Source organism: Erigeron canadensis, chromosome 8 (assembly GCF_010389155.1).
Source record: "Erigeron canadensis isolate Cc75 chromosome 8, C_canadensis_v1, whole genome shotgun sequence".
In the NCBI taxonomy this organism is placed as follows: Eukaryota; Viridiplantae; Streptophyta; class Magnoliopsida; order Asterales; family Asteraceae; genus Erigeron; species Erigeron canadensis.
The window spans coordinates 39,893,004-39,915,715 of record NC_057768.1 but is presented as its reverse complement, the minus strand read 5'-3'; the positions used below and the strand labels follow the sequence as shown (position 1 = coordinate 39,915,715).

At 35.9% G+C, this 22,712-nt stretch overlaps 6 protein-coding genes and 1 non-coding gene across 7 annotated transcripts; 4 read left to right on the top strand and 3 right to left on the bottom strand.

Annotated features, from left to right (window-relative positions):
* Positions 1 to 369: 369 nt before the first annotated feature.
* Positions 370 to 3,706, top strand: LOC122578954 (fructose-bisphosphate aldolase-lysine N-methyltransferase, chloroplastic). Its single transcript, XM_043751018.1, has 6 exons — positions 370 to 909; positions 1,001 to 1,029; positions 1,751 to 1,962; positions 2,100 to 2,222; positions 2,499 to 2,903; positions 3,373 to 3,706. Exons 1-6 carry the CDS (start codon positions 440 to 442, stop codon positions 3,583 to 3,585), a joined length of 1,452 nt encoding a protein of 483 aa, XP_043606953.1. The 5' UTR covers positions 370 to 439; the 3' UTR covers positions 3,586 to 3,706.
* A 789-nt stretch (positions 3,707 to 4,495) lies between these two features.
* LOC122580492 (transmembrane emp24 domain-containing protein p24delta9-like) lies at positions 4,496 to 6,298 on the top strand. The gene is made up of 4 exons (XM_043752769.1): positions 4,496 to 4,708; positions 5,246 to 5,455; positions 5,861 to 5,937; positions 6,019 to 6,298. Exons 1-4 carry the CDS (start codon positions 4,496 to 4,498, stop codon positions 6,161 to 6,163), a joined length of 645 nt encoding a protein of 214 aa, XP_043608704.1. The 3' UTR covers positions 6,164 to 6,298.
* A 279-nt stretch (positions 6,299 to 6,577) lies between these two features.
* On the bottom strand, positions 6,578 to 12,645 carry LOC122579661 (integrin-linked protein kinase 1-like). Its single transcript, XM_043751876.1, has 11 exons — positions 12,193 to 12,645; positions 11,217 to 11,291; positions 9,994 to 10,110; positions 9,777 to 9,871; positions 9,021 to 9,141; positions 8,861 to 8,940; positions 8,152 to 8,211; positions 7,870 to 7,991; positions 7,675 to 7,760; positions 7,326 to 7,441; positions 6,578 to 7,001 (listed from the first exon to the last, which is right to left on the bottom strand). The coding sequence occupies exons 1-11, from the start codon at positions 12,475 to 12,477 to the stop codon at positions 6,875 to 6,877; spliced, it is 1,284 nt and encodes a 427-aa protein (XP_043607811.1). The 5' UTR covers positions 12,478 to 12,645; the 3' UTR covers positions 6,578 to 6,874.
* Positions 12,646 to 14,291: 1,646 nt separating this feature from the next.
* On the bottom strand, positions 14,292 to 16,130 carry LOC122579111. Its single transcript, XM_043751217.1, has 2 exons — positions 15,593 to 16,130; positions 14,292 to 14,665 (listed from the first exon to the last, which is right to left on the bottom strand). The coding sequence occupies exons 1-2, from the start codon at positions 16,103 to 16,105 to the stop codon at positions 14,531 to 14,533; spliced, it is 648 nt and encodes a 215-aa protein (XP_043607152.1). The 5' UTR covers positions 16,106 to 16,130; the 3' UTR covers positions 14,292 to 14,530.
* Positions 16,131 to 16,248: 118 nt separating this feature from the next.
* Positions 16,249 to 16,320, top strand: TRNAD-GUC. The gene has a single exon. It is a non-coding gene; the product is annotated as a tRNA-Asp (tRNA).
* A 114-nt stretch (positions 16,321 to 16,434) lies between these two features.
* Positions 16,435 to 17,599, top strand: LOC122578818. The gene has a single exon (XM_043750863.1). It carries the CDS (start codon positions 16,510 to 16,512, stop codon positions 17,500 to 17,502), a length of 993 nt encoding a protein of 330 aa, XP_043606798.1. The 5' UTR covers positions 16,435 to 16,509; the 3' UTR covers positions 17,503 to 17,599.
* Positions 17,600 to 18,001: 402 nt separating this feature from the next.
* LOC122578390 (probable protein S-acyltransferase 22) lies at positions 18,002 to 22,410 on the bottom strand. The gene is made up of 9 exons (XM_043750345.1): positions 22,091 to 22,410; positions 21,373 to 21,486; positions 20,497 to 20,877; positions 20,180 to 20,248; positions 20,043 to 20,114; positions 19,818 to 19,946; positions 19,639 to 19,719; positions 19,358 to 19,543; positions 18,002 to 18,997 (listed from the first exon to the last, which is right to left on the bottom strand). Exons 1-9 carry the CDS (start codon positions 22,130 to 22,132, stop codon positions 18,248 to 18,250), a joined length of 1,824 nt encoding a protein of 607 aa, XP_043606280.1. The 5' UTR covers positions 22,133 to 22,410; the 3' UTR covers positions 18,002 to 18,247.
* Positions 22,411 to 22,712: the final 302 nt, after the last annotated feature.

Sequence of the window (22,712 nt, the reverse complement as noted above, 5' to 3'; positions counted from 1 at the left end):
CAAGGTTAAGGCTTTTTATTAGTTTATTGTTTTGTAGTGTAAATAAATCCTTTTAGATCTTGTTTTCTCAACTAAATCCTTTTTCAAAAGTAAATTTACGAATTTGAATTCACCACTTTCTTTAACACTTGAGTCATATCTGATGCATAGTTATATATTCGGTGATGTCTTCCATTTTTACTTTATCATTTCATTGCTTATAATTGGTCAAATCCTTTGACAAAATAAATGACTATATCAGGGTTCATTGAGCCCATTTAAAAAAACCGCACCTATATTATTAATTAATCCGATAAATAAATGTATTTATATACTCGTATATGCTTAGTAAATAATGATGATAAAATGTGTAACGGACGGATAGACTCCCGTCACTTTTAAACCAACCAAAAAAAGAAGGAAAAAAAAAACAGGAAAGCAGAAAGGCCATTTCACAGCCATGGCTACTACTTTCTTCTCAACCTTCTTATCATCTCCAATTATTAACCCTCACATTTCCAGACCAACCTCCACCCATTCCTATCACCACCGCTTCAACATCAGATGCAATGCAACCACCGCTCCATCACCACTACTTTCACCAGCTGTCCAGACTTTCTGGAAATGGTTATCTGATGAAAAAGTTGTGTCCTCTAAATCACCCGCTAAGCCCGGTTTAGTCTCCGAAGGACTCGGGTTGGTTGCCGAAAGAGATATCGGTCGAAATGAAGTCGTTTTGGAAATCCCCAAGAAGTTTTGGATAAATCCTGAGACTGTTTCAGCTTCTGATATTGGCAGAGTTTGTGATGGTCTGAAGCCTTGGATTTCTGTTGCTCTGTTTTTAATTAGAGAAAAACTGAGACAAGATGATTCTGTTTGGAGAAGTTATATTAATATCCTTCCTGAGTTCACTGATTCCACTATCTTCTGGTCAGTCTGTTTTTAGCTTTTTTGTTTTCAATTATAATTATTATATTGTTTTCTAAGTGGGCTGACTTTATATTGTTTACTTGCAGAACAGGTCAGAAGAGGAACTAAGTGAGATTGAAGGTTAGTGATCCTTTATATCTTAAAAACTATAGGATTTGAAGTTATTGCGATTGATGTAATTTTAAGCATTTGATTGACTTAACTACTTTCTTGATTTGTTTATAGATTTACTTGTGATAGAAACAAAAACAAAAAAAAAACCTTGCTTTTTATTGTTCCTTATGAGAAAACTTAATCGTACGTTAGGCTCATGTCCTTTTTAACCATCTTGTAACTTGATATGTGAAAAACCTAGTAAAATCTTGTTTATTTGTATGCGAGTATACGACATGACATAATTTAGCCTGGAAACCTGTGATAGTGATGTAAAAATTCTCTAAACCCTAGTCTCATAATGTTTGGACAGTCCAAACATGAGTTATCACGCGCCCCGTAAGCCACATCACTCTCGTCAGCTAAATTATGTCACGTCATATCCAGCTCAATGGAGTTTTGCCGCTTTTTTCTGGATTTGTAGAGAGCAAAAATCTTGTTCTCTTGTTTCTGATACTACATAATTTAGATTGTTACAAATGACAGTGTAAATATGATCGCAATTACTTTTCAAAAACTTATTACAAACATCGGAAAGCAGATGTTCTTACTTTCAGTGTCATGGGTTAGTCACTGGAACAGACAAACAGTAATAATCCTGCCAAACAGGAGAATTAATGAATGAATGAATAATAGAGTTCTTGTTTGAGAATTACTTGCATGTAAATTTTGATTTGTGGTTTCTTAGGAACTCAACTATTGAGCACAACATTGAGTGTCAAAGAATATGTGAAGAATGAGTTTCTTCAAGTCCAGGACCAAGTTATTCTTCCCAACAAAAAACTCTTTCCTTTTGACGTTACACTTGAAGACTTTATTTGGGCTTTTGGGATATTGAGATCGAGAGCATTCTCACGACTTCGTGGTCAAAATCTTGTCTTGATTCCTCTGGCAGACTTGGTAACTCTTGAACCTATTCTTTTTCCAAACTGGTTTCTGTGCTTGAAACTTTGAAAGTCAAACATTAAGGCGTGTACATACTACAGATAAAACTTCCTAGCAGTTTCTTTTCTGATATATGTGTCAATCGATGTCAGATCAATCATAGCCCCATTATAACCACGGAAGATTATGCATACGAAATCAAAGGGGCTGGCTTGTTCTCCAGGGATCAAATATTTTCATTGAGAAGTCCCATATCGGTCAAGGCTGGTCAGCAGGTGAGTCATAAGCTAATCCCTCTGACTTCTGAAGTCAAACTTATAACATTCAGTATTAAGTTTGTTACATTACATATTCTCTTAGACAGGTCACACAAAATATATCATATTTGCACTGTCTATTTCTATGTAGTACCTTTATGAAAAGTCTTCGAAAAATGTAAGATCTTTGAGATACATTCAAAGTTGAGTGAATTGTTTGTTTGACCTAAAAAGTGGAAAACTTTTTTTTAGAAATGCCAAGTTCTTATTTTTATTTTTAAACTTTTCTTCCAGGTCCTGATCCAATATGATCTGAACAAAAGCAATGCTGAATTGGCACTGGACTATGGATTTATAGAATCAACACCAGACAGAAATACATATACCTTAACGCTGCAAATATCAGATTCAGACCCTTATTTTGACGATAAGCTAGATATTGCGGAGAGTAATGGCACAAAGGAAGTTCAATATTTTGATATCACTTTAGGACGGCCTCTTCCACCTAAGATGCTACCATATTTAAGGCTGGTAGCACTTGGCGGTACTGATTCTTTTCTACTAGAATCCATTTTTAGAAACTCAGTATGGGATCACCTTGAACTACCTATGAGCCGTGACAACGAGGAGGTCATATGTCAAGTTGTACGCACTGCCTGCCAGTCTGCTCTTTCTAGCTATCGGACCACAATTGAAGAGGTTTGTCGACTTAATCTTTGGTTTGGTTAGCAAAGTTTGAAACCATTTATTGGTTAGTTTAACGCATCAAATGGATATAAAGGCAAATATCACCAACGGGTCACCCAAATTTGATCCACTCAGATTAGTAAAAAAAACAACTTGATCCACTCAAATTAAAATTGATTCACTCAAGTTAAAATGTAAAGAAATTAAGAGGTTACTGGTTACAGTTATTCATATGGAAACTTATTTGATAACGAGTCTTTAAACTGCAATAAAGAAATGTTTGTGTGACCTGGATGCAAGTAGGGTCACATCTGCTCATTACATAGTTTTTGTTTTGACATTCGACACATTAATGAAGTTTTTGTAATGAGATTCAACACATTAATGATTTATGATTGACCCGAACCTGTTTTGAGTTTTTACGAAGTGTCAACCCACCCATTTTGTGTTATTATGGATGACTGAAATCATGGGTTTGCAGGATGAGAAGTTAAAGGGAGGGAATATTGATCCAAGGCTGGCAATAGCAATCGGGATACGAGCTGGGGAAAAGATGGTGTTGCAACAGATAGATGAGATCTTCAAAGAGAGGGAAATGGAGTTGGATGAATATGAATATTATCAAGAAAGAAGGCTTAGAGATCTTGGTTTGGTTGGAGAACAAGGTGATATTATCTTCTGGGAGCCCAAATGAGGTCTTTGAAATAGCCAAAATTAATGTACAAGTTGGATTCGGGAATTTTTATAGCCAAACTACCATGAGTGGTTGAGTTCTCAGACATACAAAAAAGTTATATAAAATGAAGTTAGTGAAACTGGGTTCATGTTTTGTCATTAAGTTGGCAGTTTGAAACTTTGAATTATATACTTAAATTATATAACTATCAGAAAGTGTGATGTTCAAATCACTTTATATCATAAGAATCATCAATCATGTAGTGCATTTTACATACGTGCTTGTTAGCTCATAAACAATCCAATTTCAGTACTATCGGTATTGAAAATGGATTGTTAATGAGCTAATATGCAGTAAAAGAAAATCCAGAAAAGATGTACACATGCAAAATGACCCTATCATAAATCCTGGAAAGGTGAATAATCAATGCCTTAACCTCCTTTCAGTCTTAGGGGTTGCATTTTATCAAATAACAGCTCTAGTTTATTTGTCTGACAACTCACACGTTATATTATACAAAAATCTGATTATATGTTCATCTTAAGAGTAATAGATTATAGTTTCTTACCTCACATCTTCATAATTTCTGCAAATTTGATGAGTTAAACCATTAACCATACATACATTATTATTATTATTATGGTTAACTTGCAGTAAAATGTTAATGTATCAATTGAAACTTTTTTTTTAAGAGTCTAACATTTATTACGTGTTAACTATAGCATATATATGTACCATGATGTTTAGCAAAGAAAAAAAACTAAATTAAATTTAATAAACATATAGGAAAGTAATATAATTGTGAAAATTTTATTATAAATTTATAATAAATGTAAATAAATGCAAATGAAATGCCTGCCATTGACGTTGGTTTACTTAATTCATACCATCCCAATTAAAACCAAAACACATTTCCTAATTCTTAACCATGGAGCTTGGTCTCGCCTTCCTCATTTTAAGCTTACCATATTTGTTGTTTAACATGGCAGAATCGATCCGTTTCGAGGTCGAATCAGGTCACACAAAATGCATAAGCGAAGATATAAAAGCCAACTCGATGACAGTGGGTCAATACTCGGTAGTAAACCCGAATGAAGAACAAGGCTCTCCCTTGCCTCAACATTATAAGATCACTGCCATGGTAATTCATATTTCATTCGTTAATCTTTTTAATTTTTATATATATGTTCATGTGTATATATGTGTGTGTGTTCATGTGTATCATCTTTTTGTGATTATCTAACTGAAATGCTTGTTTTACTCACTTTTTTTTTTTTTTGGTATTTGCATTGGATTAAATTGCACTATATACTATATATGGTCGTCTTTCTAATATCCTTTTGATTATATACTTTTCGGAATTCTTGGTTTTCATCTAGGCATTCGGGTCGTTTTGAGTTGAAGTAAGATAGTTTGTTGTTCAAACAAAATATATAATACTAAATAAATAGTGGTATTTACTAGCTTTAAAAATTAAAAGGATAGTATTTTTCCCATAATTACAGATTTTAAAAATTAATTTTCAAAAGTAAAAGGTGAAATACATTTAAGTACTAAAATTTGCATTAACTATACTTTTAATTTAATAGCAACATTTTTTTTTTTTCTCCGATTCATAGAGAGATGTACTAATTTGTTTGGGTGTTCAGTTCAAAAGTATTTTTGTTTGCAAATGTAGCTGTTTTCAGGTAAAGGAAATCGCTATCACAATGCGGAAAATGTAGAAACAGGACAGTTTGCATTAGATGTAGTCAAAGATGGGGATCATGTGGCTTGCTTTTCCGCTCTCGATCACCAGCCAGCGGTCAACATCTCCGTGGAGTTCAACTGGAGGTCTGGTGTTGCTGCTAAAGATTGGACTAACGTTGCCAAAAAAGGTTCTGTAGATGTAAGTGCATTCCTCTTCTTTGTTAGGCAGAGGTGGCTCAACAATACTATAGGACTAAGCAATCGCTTTAGGCCCCCAAATTTCTAAGGCCTCAGAATCTTGTATATTAGACTTAGTGTTTGAATTTTGGATTAAGTATCATTATATAATTTGTATTGCAGTAACGCCTTTTTGATTTTTGCATCAACATCTGCATATTTTTTATTACTTGTAGTTCAATAACAAAAGACGAACTACTTTTTTTTTTACTTTAGTTTATATGGTAATGAATTAGGCCCCAAAATTGATCTCGTTTGAGGCCTTTCAAAAACCTTAAGCCGCCACTGTTGTTAGGTATATCCGTCTTATATGTATTTGAGTCGCCAGAAATAGTCTGTTTGGTTACAATGGTTACCCTTTTTACAGGCAATGGAAATAGAGCTTAGGAAAATGAGGGACACAGTTGCGTCAATTCACATGGAGATGTTTTTACTTCGACAAAGGTTGGTCACTCAAATTTTCTCTAAGTAATGTTCTCAAACAAAAAGGATGATTTATAATGTTTTGTGACATGATTGCTACAGGGAACAACAGATGCAAGAGCTAAACAGGAATACAAATACAATTATGGGTTACTTGAGTTTTATTTCATTGTTTATGTGTTTATCGGTGGCAAGCTTGCAAGTATGGCATCTAAAGTCGTTTTTCGAAAAGCAAAAAATCATTTGATCATATTCTTCTAGGAATATTTCAGTTTTATGTACGGGTCATGGCCTCATGGGTAGTTTTATCTGCAATGTGGCCAGCAGAAAGTTAAGATAAAGTATTAATTTAGATTGCAGTCAATCAAGACAAACCCAAATACTGTGCAGCTTCTCAACATCTTTCATCTAATCAAGTTATTAAAAAGAATGAAAATCAGAAAATTTGGATATTTTTACAATGATACATTTTCTAAATCATATGTTGCTTCATCATACGTATATAGCTTAATCAAATGTGGATTAACACAATAAAAAACTGGCACATCTGTTTGCATCTTTTTGCACTTGTAATGGTAAGCAACTTCACAAATAAAGAGTCACAAAAAGATACCTAGCATAAAGGTAAATCGTATAGACCTCTAGAACAAATGGTCCGAAATAAAAAATCATCAAAATCAAGTTTATAGGAAAAAGAGGTCGATAACTCATACTCCATAATTTACAATATATAAGGGAAGTGTGTCATCACAGTGAAGTGAACTAAACCACTGGAGCGACACATAAGGAAGAGTAGAAAGGGGAAAGCCAGTGGTGTTATTTTGGCTACACATGTTCATTGAGAACGTATCGATGCCTATACTGGGGATTTTCACACGAATATAATCACAACAAAATACCGCATAACAAGAGGTTTGCGAGTACTGGAATTGAGAATATGGTAACAGGAAAATCATGTTCAAGATGAAAAAACGTGCCAATGGTGATCTGTGGCCATCTTTTCCTTTATTTTTTCAAGCCTCTTCAAAATCTCCAAGAATGAAGGTCTCTTGTTCATGTCTGCATCCCAGCAATGCTCAGTCAATCTGCATAATGACCAAAGATATTAGCATACAGCTATTCTACTTAATTGAAAGTTTAAGTCCAACAGCAATGGTAGACTATGGTGATTCACAATTTTTGTTTCTTTATTTTGATAAAGGATGGTCATCATTGCAAATTTAGGGCAAATAAGACATACGCTGGGAAATAAATTGCAAAAAAGAACCAATTTGGTTCATATTTCAATTTCGGGTTACTATCTTTGTTTTCACTAAAAAACCCACAGACAGTTTGAAACTCTCAGTTTAAACCCATGCATATTATAATTATGGAACTGAAATCAGGTTAAGCAACTTGAATAAACATACTCTCTCAGCACAGGACTGTAATTTTTTGATCGAAAAACAGGCCGGATCCCTTCTGCTGCTGATTTTGCTGCTTCATAAGGTTCATAATTTGATAGCGGTGGGTCTCCTTCAAGCATCTGTAACATAATGATCATGAGATCTATTTGCTTTCTTATCTTTTTATCATCAGAAATGCTAGACTTAAAACTTTTACAAACCAATGTGTCACCAATAAATAAAGAGAAAGAGAAAGGAGACAGAGAAAAAGGAAACAAATACCATTGGTCCACTTCACATGCCATATTGGTCTGTAAAAGTTTGTTTGAGTCTAACATTTCTCTTTCACCACTACAATTTTAACACAGATTACCTGGTATAATATCATTCCAAAAGAGAATACGTCAACTGTCTTGTCATATTTACGGTGCTTGAAAACTTCTGGAGCCATATAACGATCTTTTGTTGTATTCATGCAAAGACGAGGAAAACATTAAAGGGGTGTGATGTGACTGACTTTAAAAACTACCAAATATAATATCAGAAGTGTTTTAAGACTTAGACATACAGCTTCCAGTTTCGCCAGTCATTTTGTAGACATCATGAGAATTTTTAACCCTGATTAGTTTGCTTAGTCCAAAATCCCCGACTTTAAGATGGTCTGCATTGGAGTTGACTAAAAGAACATTCCTGAAAAAGTAGATGTAGCCTTCAATGTTACAACTATAGATGCAATGAAAAATTGTAAGCTGAAAACTCAAATTCTCTCAACCCATGTGCAAGATATATGTAAAATATACACGGGAAAGACAGCAAATCATAGTGTTCTATATGTGGCAAATGAACAAACCTTGGTTTCAAGTCTCTATGGACTATGACGTTCGGCTCAGTATGAAGGTATGCCATGCCTCTGAAAAGACATAAATTAAGAAAGCAACATCAGAATACGATTTTTACATACTTAGTTTATGCTGCTTCATAAGGTTCATAACTTGATAATAGTGTGTCTCCTTCAAGAATATGAGAAGCAACACAGTTTCAGATGCAGCATCACCATGAACATTCTCCTTAGAATGGATAATGAGTAAAAACAGCCATTTTGTTGAGTTGGATTGACCCATTGATTCTTTTTGTTTATAACTCTTTTCAACTTTCTTTAATCATTCATACTGAATTACTGATAACAACATAAAATATGACTGTATGGGCTATGTGCATTCAATATTTCAACCTTTAATTATAGTTTATTAATAAAACAAACTAATTAACAATGATAACAAAATGTAAGACAGATTTTTTGCTCCCCTGAAACAACAGCCACATGCACTTTCGCCTACTTACATCATGTCCCATGATAACCAACTCCCAACCAATCTGACCCAGTTGTTTCGTTTCTCTTGCCCTTTTATGATATATTTTTCATAATCCATTTTAACAAAAACACAACACTTTAATAAAACAGGCCATTCAGGTTTTCTAAAGAGTTTGGGCAGGAATCACAATGTCTAACAAGCACACATGTGATGAATATATGCTTTTAATGAAATTGCTACAAGTACCTGGCAATGTCTAAAGCAAAGTTGATAGCTGTTGTTGGATTAAGAGCACCCTTCTCCTTCAGGCACTGATGAAGATCACCCTACACCCACAGATTAATGTTCATACTTAAGGAATAAGATCGTTCATCTTTATGTTAATTAGATGTTTTGCGACTGTTACCCCTCGTAAGAACTCAGTGATCAGCATTAATGGCTTCTTTTCCGTAACAGCTCCAAGAAATTGCACTATATTAGGGTGGCGCAGTTTGACCAGCAAATTCACCTCCTGCCTAAAGTCCTGACTGTTGCAGCAAAGCTAGGCAATTCATCATATAGTCATTTATTCTAAAGAATAAAAGGGCATACAGAGAGGGATCCTTGCTAAGGATACCCAAGGAAGGTCAAGACTTTGGCTCTTATGTACAAGGCCTACCGACATTCCCGTGGCCATTTCCTAGATTTTCTCCCTAGTCATCCCAAGATGTTCACCCAGTGACGTTCGAAACCTAGTGTCTACTGAGACCTTCAAGACACCTAAAAGAGTTATTCACTCAATGATAACTTTAGCTAGAGAGAAACTTTAGAATAGTTATTGTAGGAAATTTACAGGCTTCATAATATAAATCAAGCCACATACGTAGGAGAGTTAAAACTTAAAAGACATGGCAAGATCAGTCGGCTGGGTAACAGTCCAGAACAGAGTTGGGTTCAAACGTGATTTTCTTTCTATTACAAAAACAATAGTATTATAGCAATTATCCAACTCTTTGAATATAATAATTTAGGTTGCATACATTAATAGTAGACTCTGAGTGACCTATTTGACCCACTCCCATTAAAGATATTTTTTTTCTTTCACCCGTCAGAGATAAAACACAATCAACCCATTCATAAGTGATAAAATCATCACCATTAGAGAAAACTTAATATTACTCACACCACAAATCTATCGTCTGAGAGACTGGGAAGTATACGTTTCACTGCAACAGGTGTTCCACGCCAAGATGCTCTTACGATCTCACCAAAGGACCCCTATTAGCAACAATACTAAAAAACTTAGTATGTATGTTACCTCAATCGATCATTGCTACAATCATAGATTTATAGGACAGCGGGTCCAACTAAAACATAACTTGTTAGGGAAAGAAAAAGACCTTGCCAACAAGGTGCGAGTTTGTGAAGTCCAACTCCAAAGGATCAATTTCCCAGTCACACTTATTTGAAAGAGGGGGTAGCACAGGCTTTGGTTCAGAATGGCTTCCATTTTGGCCCTGCACAGGAATTGTTACAATTTAAAAGCCAATAAAAACATAAGGTCAAAATGTAAGCAAGACATTTCCATGATTTCATATCAATAATCGTAAGGATGGAGCAATGAAGGAGGTATTTACGCATATGTAACTTTATTCGTCTCAGTAATGAAAATGAAGAATAAAAAATACTAGAGTAATATACACGGATCGTCCCTGCGGCTTTTTGTTTTCTGGTTTTGCCCCTTTCAAAATTTAATTATAATGAGCATCCCTATAGGTTGAAATAACAAAATACCCTTAACTAAATTAAAAAATAAGGGCAATTTGGTCATTACATGTGAAAATTGGGAAAAGGAAGTAGGGACTAGGGATGCCCATTGTAACTAAATTCTTAAAGGGACAAACCACAGGAATGATCAGTATAATTTACTAAAAAGGCTATATTTTTGTTATATGTTGCATTATGGCTTTATCTTTACATCCTCACATTAAAAAGAAGGTATAGTGAATAGCTTGATATATATATCTTCATTGACAAGTTCATTACCAGCATTTTATAAATTCATTCACTCTTCATATAGGTTTCAAATCATGAAACTTAGAAGTAAAAGTAAGCAGAAACTTAGAGAAGAGACAATGATGTATGCACTATCAGAATACGGTGGGGTATTCTATAGAGAAGATATAATGAGATAAACTACTAAAATGGTTGGACTATAACAAGAAATGATGCCCTCCAATTGTGGAGCCATAATACATAAAGATTTGTAGGAAAGAATTGAGATTGGTAGTTGAATTGCCTGGTTGCTTTTGACTATAACAACATAAAGAGGATGTTATAATCAAGAAAAGTTAAGAATTGTTCCCATAATGCTTTAGCAACCAGGATCAAATAATTTCCGTAAGATGCGAAAGGAATCATTCCCTTGATCAAGAGAATAATGATCAAATACCTACAATGCTCCTTCAGTCTTGACAAGACACAAAGAAAACTTGTGGACCAAAATCAATGTCAGAGCTATAAGAATGCTAATGGGCATAGGGATGTAGATCCAAAACTGTATAGAAGAATATATAGATATATATATGTATATAATTTATAAGAGAATAGGAATTCAACTTACAAATGACATGCCATTGTGCAACTTCAATAACTCAACCATGTCGTGTTTTTTAGCTCCTTCCGCATCAGCTAGAGGCTGTCATGAGCAGTATTATATTGAGGAAAGAGTGTTATGTTGAGTTGACATAATTCAAAGATAAGCATGGCTTACAACAATAGATAAAAGAAATATGCATCATTTAGTTAAAAACTAGAAGCATAAAAGAAAAGGGAAGTAACTTGTCTTTCCACTACACCATTAACCATAATGATTGCTTTAACAATCATAAACCCATCAGGGATGTTCATTAAATAATACAAATATACAATCATCATGTTTGTTAGTGTCGATAACAGGTGGATATGGACAATGTCCCTGGGATCATTAATAATATTAGGACTTGCAAATTTATGATTTTCATTTACCAAAGAAGCCTACCTCACCATCGATCTTATCTCAATAAACATATAATGATTAAACTTAATACAGCTTTTTAGGCATAATATCTATATATAGACATATATATAATGATTAAACCAACTGGGTTGGATCAGTGGTTGGAGCTCGTGCCTCTGGAAACAAAGGTCATGGGTTCAATCCTCATGCCCAGCAAGGCTGGAGGTCCTTTTCTACCTATGGTAGAACCTGGAAGCAGCCTCTCTACCTTTGGTAGGGGTAAGGTTGTCTACGTATCAACCTCCCCATACACCGTCGAAGACGGTATTGGGACCCAAAACCCGTGGAAGACGGCATTGGGAGTTACTTACTTACTTATCTATATATAGACATATACATAATCACTAAGGCGGGCTAGTGGTCAGACGTCATGATATCCTCATAGGTTGAAACAACGCGCGCACACACACATATATGTGAATGAACAAATTTAAGACTTCTCACGGTTCTTATTCTCAAAATACGGAAACTCTATATATATATATAGAGAGAGACATATAAATAATAAAATAAAATAATTAAAAAAGGAAAGTAAAATTACGGTATTTTTCCAACGATCCTGAGCATTAACATCAGCACCGTGATCAATCAAACACTTGGCAACGTCGATCCAGCCGTGAAGAGAGGCGACATGGAGGGGAGTTCGATTATCATAATCTCTCGCATGAACTAAGGATGGATCTTCTTCTAGAAGCTTCTTAACAGCTGACGGATCGTTTTGATGTGCGTGCCATAATATCAGCGACGTTCTGCTTACTTTTGCTTTGTCTTTCTTTCGTGCTGCTGCATCTACTGAATGCCCTGAACTTCCTTCGCTACCGCTCATTTTTGTTAATTGATTGATTGATAGATTCAGTTTTTGGGGATTTTGGTCGTCGTCCTCGTCGTCGGTGTCGGATTAGTCTGGAAATAATATATAAAATTATATATCTTTAATAATAATAAAAAAGGAAATAATGAGTGAGTGACTGAAAAGAGAGGTAACTTTCTTTTTAGTTTTACTTTATTCCGTTTGAACGATTTCTTTCTTCTTTCTCAGGTTTCGGCTTTCAAGTTATGTATTAATTACTCATTAATGTTTTCGTGTCTAAAACCCGATATATGTGTCTTAACTTTTGACCTCGAAAGCGTGTCATTTTTTTTTTTAAAGGCTGTAACGGATAAATGGCTAACACCCCCCACGCGGATGCGCCCACGCCGGTTCATCTCCTGGCAATGCCCTAAAGGGTTTGCTCCTCATATGTTAGATAAGTATAACATTGCTAAGGCCCCCTCACCACATTTGCATGTGGCAGGATTCGAACCTGAGACCCCCCAGGAGAAAAGCGTGTCACTTTTGACTTTTTCTTTTTTCTAAAGTAACTTTTGTATTCACACTTAACTCTGCAATATAATTTATAACGATACAAAATTACAACAATCACTTCAAAAATTACTCTTATGTTTCGTTTTATTTCTAAACCAAAAAGAAAAAAAAAGCTTCGTTCTACTTCTAAACCAAAAAAAAACAAGCGATCTAATATTTTGAATGATTCTCCTCGTGCTCACTGTAATATTCTCGAACTTCAAATCGTTTCTGACTTTCCAGATGCATCATCAGTTGATGATTATTAAGCCCTTCAAAATATCTTTTTCCTTTTTACTCTTCCTCAATGACTTGTGAAACTCTAGTAAATCTTAGATGTCAAAAATAAAGAATGGTGTAGTTTTGCACCATCTGCTATGATGATGTCGAGGCGGTTCAAAAAAACGCAACCTGAAGTTTGCGTTTCTTCATCATCCAAAAAACACACAAGACGAAAACATATGAAGAAAATAACCAAGGAATCGAAAAAATAAACGAGAATCAATTGCCTTGGAAAAAAACGAAAGCATGGTTTTATGTCGAGCTTGGGTTGTAACCGGTGGCGTAGCAACCATCCTTTTGCTATCTAAAAAATTATAAAAGTATATTTATTAATTGAAACTGGTCCTATTTAATTGAAAAAATTTACAAAAAATTTACCACACATTTGACCGGGTGTAACTCTTAAACCTGATGGAGATCCATAACAGTAAACATCTTGGCAAGGATACATTTTCCTAAACAAAAAATGGTGAAAACTTTGTTAGAACTCTACGGATACAATTTTTATATATAGGATAGAAAATGTAGATTTCTAAGGATATATGTACGATAGAAAATAGAAAATGTTAACCCGTGAGAAAAGTTGTAAAAATAACAAATGACAGTTCTTGAACGGTAGCTGCAGGCTAAATGACAAAAGGGCAATGGCGTTCGAAATGTAATGTTTCAATCATTTAATCCATCCGGAACGCCCCCGGGCCGAAGAGGGGCATTCTCGGGGAATTCCTATGCACTTTTGGGCATAGAACGGGCTACTCCGTGTAGTCTAATGACCCAAAGTGTTCGGATTTAAATAGTTATAGGACCGAGGACAAACCATAGCAGATGCCCCCGTTATCGGAGCAATTGATCTTTTAACAACATAACAAAAGATTTTTAAAAACAAACATGTCTTATTCATTACTCGTATATAACTATATCATAGGTTTCTAATTCTCATAGTATGGTTCCATCTTCATTTCACGCACCAAATTATGACTTAGTGATATACCTGAAACATATTCAACATCATATTTACAATACGCAGAAAGATCAAATGCCATAGTCTCAAATTTCTAGTTTGTCTATACAAATAGCTCAAGTATTTCACAAATATGAGCAATTTCCAAAATATATACCTTATATATGTAAAGAAGACACAAACTCATAACTCAAACCGAGAACACTAGCTGCATCACAGAGGCAAGCAAATGAATATGCTTGCAAAGAGATACTTATGAATGAACAAAGAAGATGAGCGCGAAACAACAGGTCATGTAGGTTTCCAGTCCAGTGTTGGCCTGTTCATGATTGGGCGATCAACCACAATACGATGCACTGGAACTCTCTTTCGAGCTGACAATATTTCGTTCATTTGGTTAATTTGGATGAGAAGCTGTTTGATTTTCTGCAAACAGAACAACAAAACAGTTGAATCAGGAAACTGACAGCAAGCAAGACATTCATGAGTGTTTAAATATGCTTCAGTAGTTAAGTTCAAGAAATCCATGACAGGTCATCTATAGATCCTTATGATCTTCGTTCCATCAAAGAGTCACAATCAACGGCTATAAAGTAAGGGCTTCTTCTTACAACACTACAAGATATATGGCTATTGGCGATGACATCTTTGACGTCGCCGAAAGCCCGCAAAACGACAAAATTCACGACTTTGACTAAGAAAGACAATATTTGAATTGGCAAATGACATTTTAAAGCGTCGCCAAAAGTTTTTAAAATTTCTTTTAGAATTAAATATCTTGTTGTGCAATTCTGACCATTTTTTTTCTCTAGTTGCTTCTTAGAACTTAGAAGGGCTTAGGAATAGGTCGAACCCTATGTCAACAAGCTACCCGGCTACCACACATAACAAATCTCAATTGGGGGATTCAGAAAGCAACTAAACAGTTACAAAACCTTGCACCATAAGCTTGCACAATACGTACGTATATAGAGTCATACACACATTATTTAAGCCAGATAATTGATCTGCCGGAAAACCATCCATCATATTTAGGCCTTTCTTGTATCCCCCATTCGGGTCACCAAATACTTCACTAAAAGTCTAAAACTCCTAGTTTAAATGATTCTACTAATCACCACTTCACAAAAATATGTGTTGCTGTAACTATCCACCTCATAGGCCATTGAAAAGAAAAAAACTTATGTAACATAGCAACTATGTCTACAACTACTTCTGTTATCAGAGAAAAAGGCTGTGATTGTTTAACTAAAACCCCTTAGCCAAATGTAGGAAAAAGATTGACAAAAACGGGACAAGTGTAAGCTAGGCATTTTATCGAACACCTGGCAGTCAGAGATAATGTAAACAAACCTCATCCTTCTGATTTATGAGAAGCATCATTTGATCCATTTTTTCCTTTTCAAGTCGTTTCCGTGACGACCGCAACCGCTGCCACCGCCTTGCATAGGACGCCGCGAACACAACAGCAACCACCGACACAAATGACCAAACACCAAATCTGCCATAAATCCCAGAAACAAACCTCAATATTCCCGAACGGTCCGGAGTTTCCGGTTCCTGTTGATATGGCAACCTAATTTCCTCATCTTCTTCTTCAATTATTCCAGATAAAGATGAAGGAGGAGAAGAAGATGGGGTCAAAGATGACGACGACGATAAATAAGATGGTGGTGAAGGAAGGGGAGGTGGTGGAGATGACGTGGCAGGAATTGGTTCATAAAAATGGTGGGATGGGGGTAGACCCTCGTGATTGGTGGGTGGGAAAACATTGTTGACTAATACGACGTCGTCTTCTGATTGAGTGGAATCACCTCCGGTGGAGCTCGTCGGAAATTGAATCGCCTCCCATTCATTTTCCTCCATCCAAATTTTACCTTTTTTCCTTCCTTGTGTGTAACCAAGTGTGAGTGTATGCTTGTTTTATGATTTTTATTTAGGCCAACCCAACAGGACTCAAAGAAATTTGTTAATTTATATTTTATTTTAAAATATTATTTAACATCGAGGTCGTTGTAGTATAGTGGTAAGTATTCCCGCCTGTCACGCGGGTGACCCGGGTTCGATCCCCGGCAACGGCGTTTTTTTTTTTTTTCCCTCGTGATTTCGACCCGCCGATCCAACACATCTATCTCTCCACGTAGACACCACCCAACACGTCATATATCCATTCATAAACCAAATCAATCCCGCAATAATCCATCCATCCACTCAATCACTCTCCAAAATAAAAAACAAGAAAACACTCTCATCCCCGTCACGCAACCACCATGTCATCACCGTCAACACCAGCTCACACACTGAACCTGATCGGCGTGTTATCAGAATCCAAAAAAATAATCAACTCCCACTCCCGTCACTTCCTCGCTTTATCTCTCATCTTCTTACTCCCTCTCTCTTTCTCTCTCATCATTTTCCCCACTCTCTCCCCCCCACAAAACGACATCGTTTCAACCCAATTCATCATCACCCCAGTCAACAACCCCCTCCCAAATCACCCTCACATCCACATATACATATACACATACATTCTCTATATCTATATCTCCCTTATTTCCGCTACTGCCACTATCACCTACAGCACCTTCCACGGCTTTTACGGTAGACCTGTTAAGGTTTTTCCCGCTCTTAAATCATTGTTTTTTACCTTTTTCCCTTTACTTTCTACTGTAATTTCAGCTCAGCTTATTTTATTTTTAATCGTTTTATCCTTTGGCCTTTTTATTACTGTCTTTGTTAAGTTATCCGAAAACCTAGGGTTTGTTATCGACTACGGTTCGTTTTACTTTACCGTAGTTTTCGCTATATTAGTGACTGCTTTAGCTTTGTTGCTACTCTATTTTGTCATGACATGGTCTTTAGCTTTCGTAATTGTTGTTGCGGAGTGGAAATGGGGGTTTGCTCCGTTACGGAGGAGCTCGTATCTAGTAAAAGGGATGAGGAGCGTTTCTTTATCGGTGATTTTGTTGTTTGGCGGTTTGATTGGGGTTTGGGTTTGGATGAATTCGAACGACGTGTTGCATTTTGATGTTGTTGATGGATGGAGGAGTTGGCCGTTTGTATTGCAGTTGGTTATTGGGACGAGTATGTTGACTTTGTTTTTGCTTCATAGTATGTCCGCAAATACAGTTTTGTATATGTATTGCAAGGCGTTACATGGTGAATTGGCGATTGAGATTGCGCAGGAGTTTGCTAGAGAGTATGTTAGTTTGCCGTTTGATGATGACAAGGTTCCTCATGTTGTTACTGTTTTTCCTGCTTAAGGATTGATATATTGTTGTTCATGATATCTGGAATAACGGTTTATGTATAGTACATTTGAATGTTGGATTTGAAATACAACTTTGCTTTTGAGAATTATATCTGTGTTTCTTTAGATTGTTGCTTCTGTAGCTTTTATCAGTTTGTGAATAATGTTTAGGTTTTTTTTTTCCAAGTAAGGTGAATTACTATGTCTCTGCTGTGTCGTTACTTGCATTATTTGGAAGTCAATATAGACTTGATCAAATAAACCTTAACCACAAATACAAGGTATTTGACATCCGTGTTCCTAAGAAACGTGCAACTACTCTCCGACCTTGCTTATAATTGGTCAAGTCATACTTATTTTCACATGGTTTACTGTAAATTCAAGTCATCCTATTAAATATCTAGGCCAAGCTTGAGAGTTGAGACCATAGATGTAGTCCCCCTTGATGAATGTGACAGACTATATTTGCAGCTGTCTTCCTAGTTTAATCCAATAGTCTGCACATTTTCATGTCTTTTTGATGCAAATGGTTTCAGATCACCTGTTCTTTATGAGCTTTGCACCATCCATTTAATGCAACTTACAAAAGCATGGGTTCGGTACTCTAGATTTTACTTTCAAACAAGTAACACTAAGAAATATAATGGAAAATACCGAGAACATACTACCTATGTAGAAGAAAAATACAATCATACGTAACTCTCCCCTCCCTTCAAAAAAGAAAAGAGAAACTAAAGCTAAAAGATATAAAAATTAGATCAACTATTTCTTTCATGTGAGTAGCTAAATCTTGACGATGAAGGCATATTCAATCTAGCCATCCTATCATCCTGATCAGCATCAAATAGTCGTGCACTTGAGTGTCCAGACCTTTGCACCAACCGTGACGGGACCCTATCACTATCTTCCCCACCGGAGGCATCATACCCATCACTCATTGATCCTGTCAGTGACATGATTCCCTGCTTCTCAAGTCCACCAGAGACGGGAATATCTGTATGGTTACCACTCTCTTCTGCTCCTGAAGAAACCATGAATGGGTTAACATCAGGGGAGTCCAAGCTACTGTCTGGAGATGAACCCATGGCTCTGAATGCAGAACGAGCTTCAAGCTGCAAAGGTACCAAACTTGACAAACTCCTGTTTGTCACACTATCATTCCTGGTGTTGCTCATATTTTTTATATCTGGAATACGGATCCGATTGCTTCCTAGTCTTTGATTATTGCTGAGGTTTGAGGGCACCCAACGGTCACTTTTCCCGGAGCTTCTATCTTTTTCGACTTCATGAGAACCTCTTTGTCCAGCTTCTTTCCTTGACACAGGCTGCAGAATTTTGGACTTCTTTCTTGCCTCTGCGGCGGCTTTTGAAACCTCATCTGCATTTAAACGAGCCAACGTCCAGGGGCTAATCTTAACAGCTGTTGGGTTCTTTTTCTTGATAGGATCATCTTTAGTCTTTTTCCCTACTGAGCTAACTGAGCTGGTCTCTGGTGGAACTACATCATACTGTAAAAACATCCAGTGGTGTCAAACACAAGTTAATTCAGTGAAATGAGTATTAGGTGCCACCCCTCTAATAATTTTGGATGCTACAAACAGATGAGAGGGTTGGTGCATAAAAAAGATAAAACAAACTCTCAGAATATTTGATAAAATTTTTACATAAGACCACCCTATCTTTTTCAACACATGGTGGTGCTTACATAATGATTACCTTTTAAGGTTGAATTTCGTGCTAAATCATAGAATTCGTGAGTTTGGTGGGTTCTTTTATGACAGAAATAAGTTGCTCACCAGAGATAGAAGTTTGAGCAAAGTTGGCTGCATCGTATGCAATTTTTCCCAAAGATAGAATAAAGAAATTACCTGATCTTCAACAAACATCCGTGGAGGAGTGCACCAAGCTCCTTGTCTAAAAGTATTGTTGAAGGAGCTAACACTGCTGAAACCTGTGAGTGAGCTAGCTGGTGACATTTGAGGACTTTGTGGCCCCTCAAATGCTTGATGCTCCTGCTCCCTTAATGCTATGATATAATCATATGTGCTAATTCCCTGTAACCAGAAATGGTCAACACCCTATATAAGGTCAAATGGTTCCAACTGTAGACAGACTACAAGATAACATTAATAGTAGATACTAAGCTTACTTTCTTTATGAGAAGAATGTGGAAAAAGAAGAGCTGAACTAGTGGCAGAGTTGCAACCATGGCCAAAATCGTGCAGACTACCTGTTCGATTTTTAGTATTTTGTTAGACCTCTAAGGTTATCTAGTTTGAATTACAACAGATGCATTGAACTTTACAGTAGGAGATCTAGAGTGCCAACCACAACTGTGACGTAAGGTGCTAATGTGAAACTGCTTCCTAACTTGGAAGATATATCAGCTGTGAATTGTTTGTGCTCGGCAATTAAGCGTATCAATACAACAATCCCAGTCGACCATTGATGTATAAGCTTCGCATCTCAAAGTCAAAGTCAAGAAACTCGTGTTAGACTTTGGAGTTTTTAAATTACAAATCATAGAACTAAATAACGAAGCTTTGCCCTTACCAGGAGAAGAGCAGAGACCATAAGGGCGAAGAACTTTTTATAGTTCCTTTTGCCAATACAATTATTCAGCCACTACAAAAAAAAATTAAGGCATTAGATTATTGTTGGTAACCAAAAGGTAGGGGAAGTAATCATACCCTGCAGTGATGATCAAATCGATCAACACATTTGTCACAGACTCTGCAGTGCTTGCTATACTTGTAAACCTACAAGAAACCCAACCACCATAACAAATTGTGTCAAGTTTCAAACTTTTAAATTTTTTGATTATGTTGATTATGTACAGATTTTACATCCGCTTGTTCATGCTGAAGTAGGATAACAGAGTTTGATGTCTTGTACAATACATTTCAAAATTTTAAAGGGATCGTATCAAGGTTTGAAGCTAGATAACTGGCTTTGTTGACCTTAAAAGTCGGAGACTTTTCAGGAATGGAATTACAGGAAAACACACCTCAACTTCACATAGATTGCAGTAGAACATGCCATCCTCACTTGTTTGGAGCTCTGAAGACCCTTCATCTGGACTGGAGCAATGGCATATGAGAGCACAAGGAACGAGAGCCAAAATAGCCATAATACAAGATGGTGATGTTGAGTTTGTTTCAGTTTTTGAATCTGCGCTCATTCTTTCATGACTTGGAGATTTCGCTATAAGATTCGCAGCAGTTGGATCTTGTCTTGATGACATTGATTCGCCACCAAGTTTGGATCCTTCCTTTTTAACATCTCTTTTGTTGCATGTGGTTTTACCATACTTTCTAGACTTGAAAACTCCTGCATCTGCTGGATCAGCAGCAGCACACCAAATATACAGGCCGAATGCACAAATAATCTGGTAAGATAATATGACAACTCAAGATTTATTAAGAATGCAATAAAAAGCTATGTCATGAACCTTGCAATGTTTTGGTTATAGTTTATTTTTTCTTTTGGAACTCAATCCCTGTCCTGTTTATATAACTAGAGTTTTGGAGTCAAATCTTGTTATAAATGATCGTAATTTCCTTTTCGTCTCTGTTTGCGGACAACACCACTGGCACTCTGCAAGAATGAGCACTTGTAGGGTGAAATGTGATTATGTGAACCATGACATGTTTTCTTTGTGAAATTTGGTAATTCCAACTGCTATTACATTATCGCCTTCCTTTGCATCACCTATGGTTATTTTGCAATAAATGGTCCAAACAATCACTTCTAGTCATTTCAAACATGAAAAAATGTGACATATTTCTGGATTTCCAATCCTAAAAGTTGTTGAAAATAGTCATGACTCGTGATAATATTGAGAAATATAAGTGAAGACTAAAGAGAAGAGAATAGAACTTACAATAGGAGTGTAGATTCCCATCACAATATATTGATGCATCTTTTTCCCAACAAAAGGTGCAAAGAACACATAAAAAGCAAATCCCAAAGCCAAAAACACAGAAACTGCCACCACCTACAAATTTAAATTTACAATGATACAGTATTAAACACCCCAAAACTAAACAATTACCAATGACTAGGATGGTCTGTTAGGGCATTGTTATAAAATCAATCCAATACCCACTACCTAACTTTTTTCAAAGCCCTAAATAAGGGGGGTTTTTTTTTATAATCACATGAACAAAAAAGTGAACAATCTGTTGTCTAATTGAACACCCAGAAGCTGAACTTCATAAACCTTGCAAAATTCATCAAAGAAATATGTTACGAAATCAAACAACCAAAAGCCAAAAGTTGTAAAACTCCTATGAAGTTTTAGCAATGACGTACATGGTGTTAATATAATCACATAGTCTATTAGTCTGTGAATTGTGAAATCCACAAATGCTAATTAAATCTTGGAAAATCCCTTAAAAAGAACTGGATGGAAGTAAGTAGTCAAAATTAAACACTAAAATGCTAAAATTCAAAAGTATTTAACAATGACATTGAAGATAGTAAAATGAAAACATCTATAGTTGGTGAAAGCAAGCACCTAAATGTTGAGTAAATTTTTGATAAAAAGAAAATAGGAGTAATAAATTTGAGAAATGACATGAAAGAAATAATGCAAACACCTGAAGAGGATGGTAAGGAAGTTGCCAGCCATGTTTTCTCATCTTGTAATAATTTTCTAACAAAGAAAATCTTGTTGGGCTGTTTGGCTAAGATTTGCTTCTTCTCATTTCTTTTTCATCATTTAGTACTCAAAAGAAATCTTGAATCTTTTTGACATGAGGGAGGATGGTTATTATTAGAAAGATGATATGTAGTAATTCGGCTACTACAAATCTTGGTCTGGGTTTTAACACAATGCTAGCTAGCCTAGCTAGTGTGAGAGAGAAAGGGTGTGTGTTGTGTGTGTGTAGTTGGGGGAAGGAGGAAGAAATTCAAGGACTGTCACCTTTACACCCAAATTTACTCCTTCCGACAACAATATTAAATACAGTAATAACAATGTTTTTCTAGTTTTTTTTTTTTTAAATAAAAAAGACATTGCTTAAGAAACATGTTACATTTTAAATTAGTTTTACAAACAAACCAGGCATGTTTTTTACCCTCAAATTTCGCTAAGTCAATCCTACAACTCACTCTAAATTAATTAGTGTTTAAATACTCATATCCAGGTTTGAACCTGAAACCTTTTAGAGACGTAAAACCTCCCATCTCGTAGTATGTTGTTCATGAATGATTATTGCT

Coding starts and splice junctions, on each gene's coding strand:
- LOC122578954 (XM_043751018.1), top strand. CDS start 440: ATGGCTACTACTTTCTTCTCAACCTTCTTATCATCTCCAATTATTAAC. Junction 1,963..2,099: donor TGATTCCTCTGGCAGACTTG/GTAACTCTTGAA, acceptor AATCGATGTCAG/ATCAATCATAGCCCCATTAT. Junction 2,223..2,498: donor CGGTCAAGGCTGGTCAGCAG/GTGAGTCATAAG, acceptor CTTTTCTTCCAG/GTCCTGATCCAATATGATCT.
- LOC122580492 (XM_043752769.1), top strand. CDS start 4,496: ATGGAGCTTGGTCTCGCCTTCCTCATTTTAAGCTTACCATATTTGTTG. Junction 4,709..5,245: donor ATTATAAGATCACTGCCATG/GTAATTCATATT, acceptor TTGCAAATGTAG/CTGTTTTCAGGTAAAGGAAA. Junction 5,938..6,018: donor ATGTTTTTACTTCGACAAAG/GTTGGTCACTCA, acceptor TGATTGCTACAG/GGAACAACAGATGCAAGAGC.
- LOC122579661 (XM_043751876.1), bottom strand. CDS start 12,477: ATGAGCGGTAGCGAAGGAAGTTCAGGGCATTCAGTAGATGCAGCAGCA. Junction 7,442..7,674: donor TTGGAATGATATTATACCAG/GTAATCTGTGTT, acceptor ATTATGTTACAG/ATGCTTGAAGGAGACCCACC. Junction 7,002..7,325: donor TACAGTCCTGTGCTGAGAGA/GTATGTTTATTC, acceptor GTCATTATGCAG/ATTGACTGAGCATTGCTGGG.
- LOC122579111 (XM_043751217.1), bottom strand. CDS start 16,105: ATGGAGGAAAATGAATGGGAGGCGATTCAATTTCCGACGAGCTCCACC. Junction 14,666..15,592: donor TCATAAATCAGAAGGATGAG/GTTTGTTTACAT, acceptor TTCTGTTTGCAG/AAAATCAAACAGCTTCTCAT.
- LOC122578818 (XM_043750863.1), top strand. CDS start 16,510: ATGTCATCACCGTCAACACCAGCTCACACACTGAACCTGATCGGCGTG.
- LOC122578390 (XM_043750345.1), bottom strand. CDS start 22,132: ATGAGAAAACATGGCTGGCAACTTCCTTACCATCCTCTTCAG. Junction 19,720..19,817: donor CACCTTACGTCACAGTTGTG/GTTGGCACTCTA, acceptor AAAATCGAACAG/GTAGTCTGCACGATTTTGGC. Junction 19,544..19,638: donor ACATTCTTCTCATAAAGAAA/GTAAGCTTAGTA, acceptor TTCTGGTTACAG/GGAATTAGCACATATGATTA.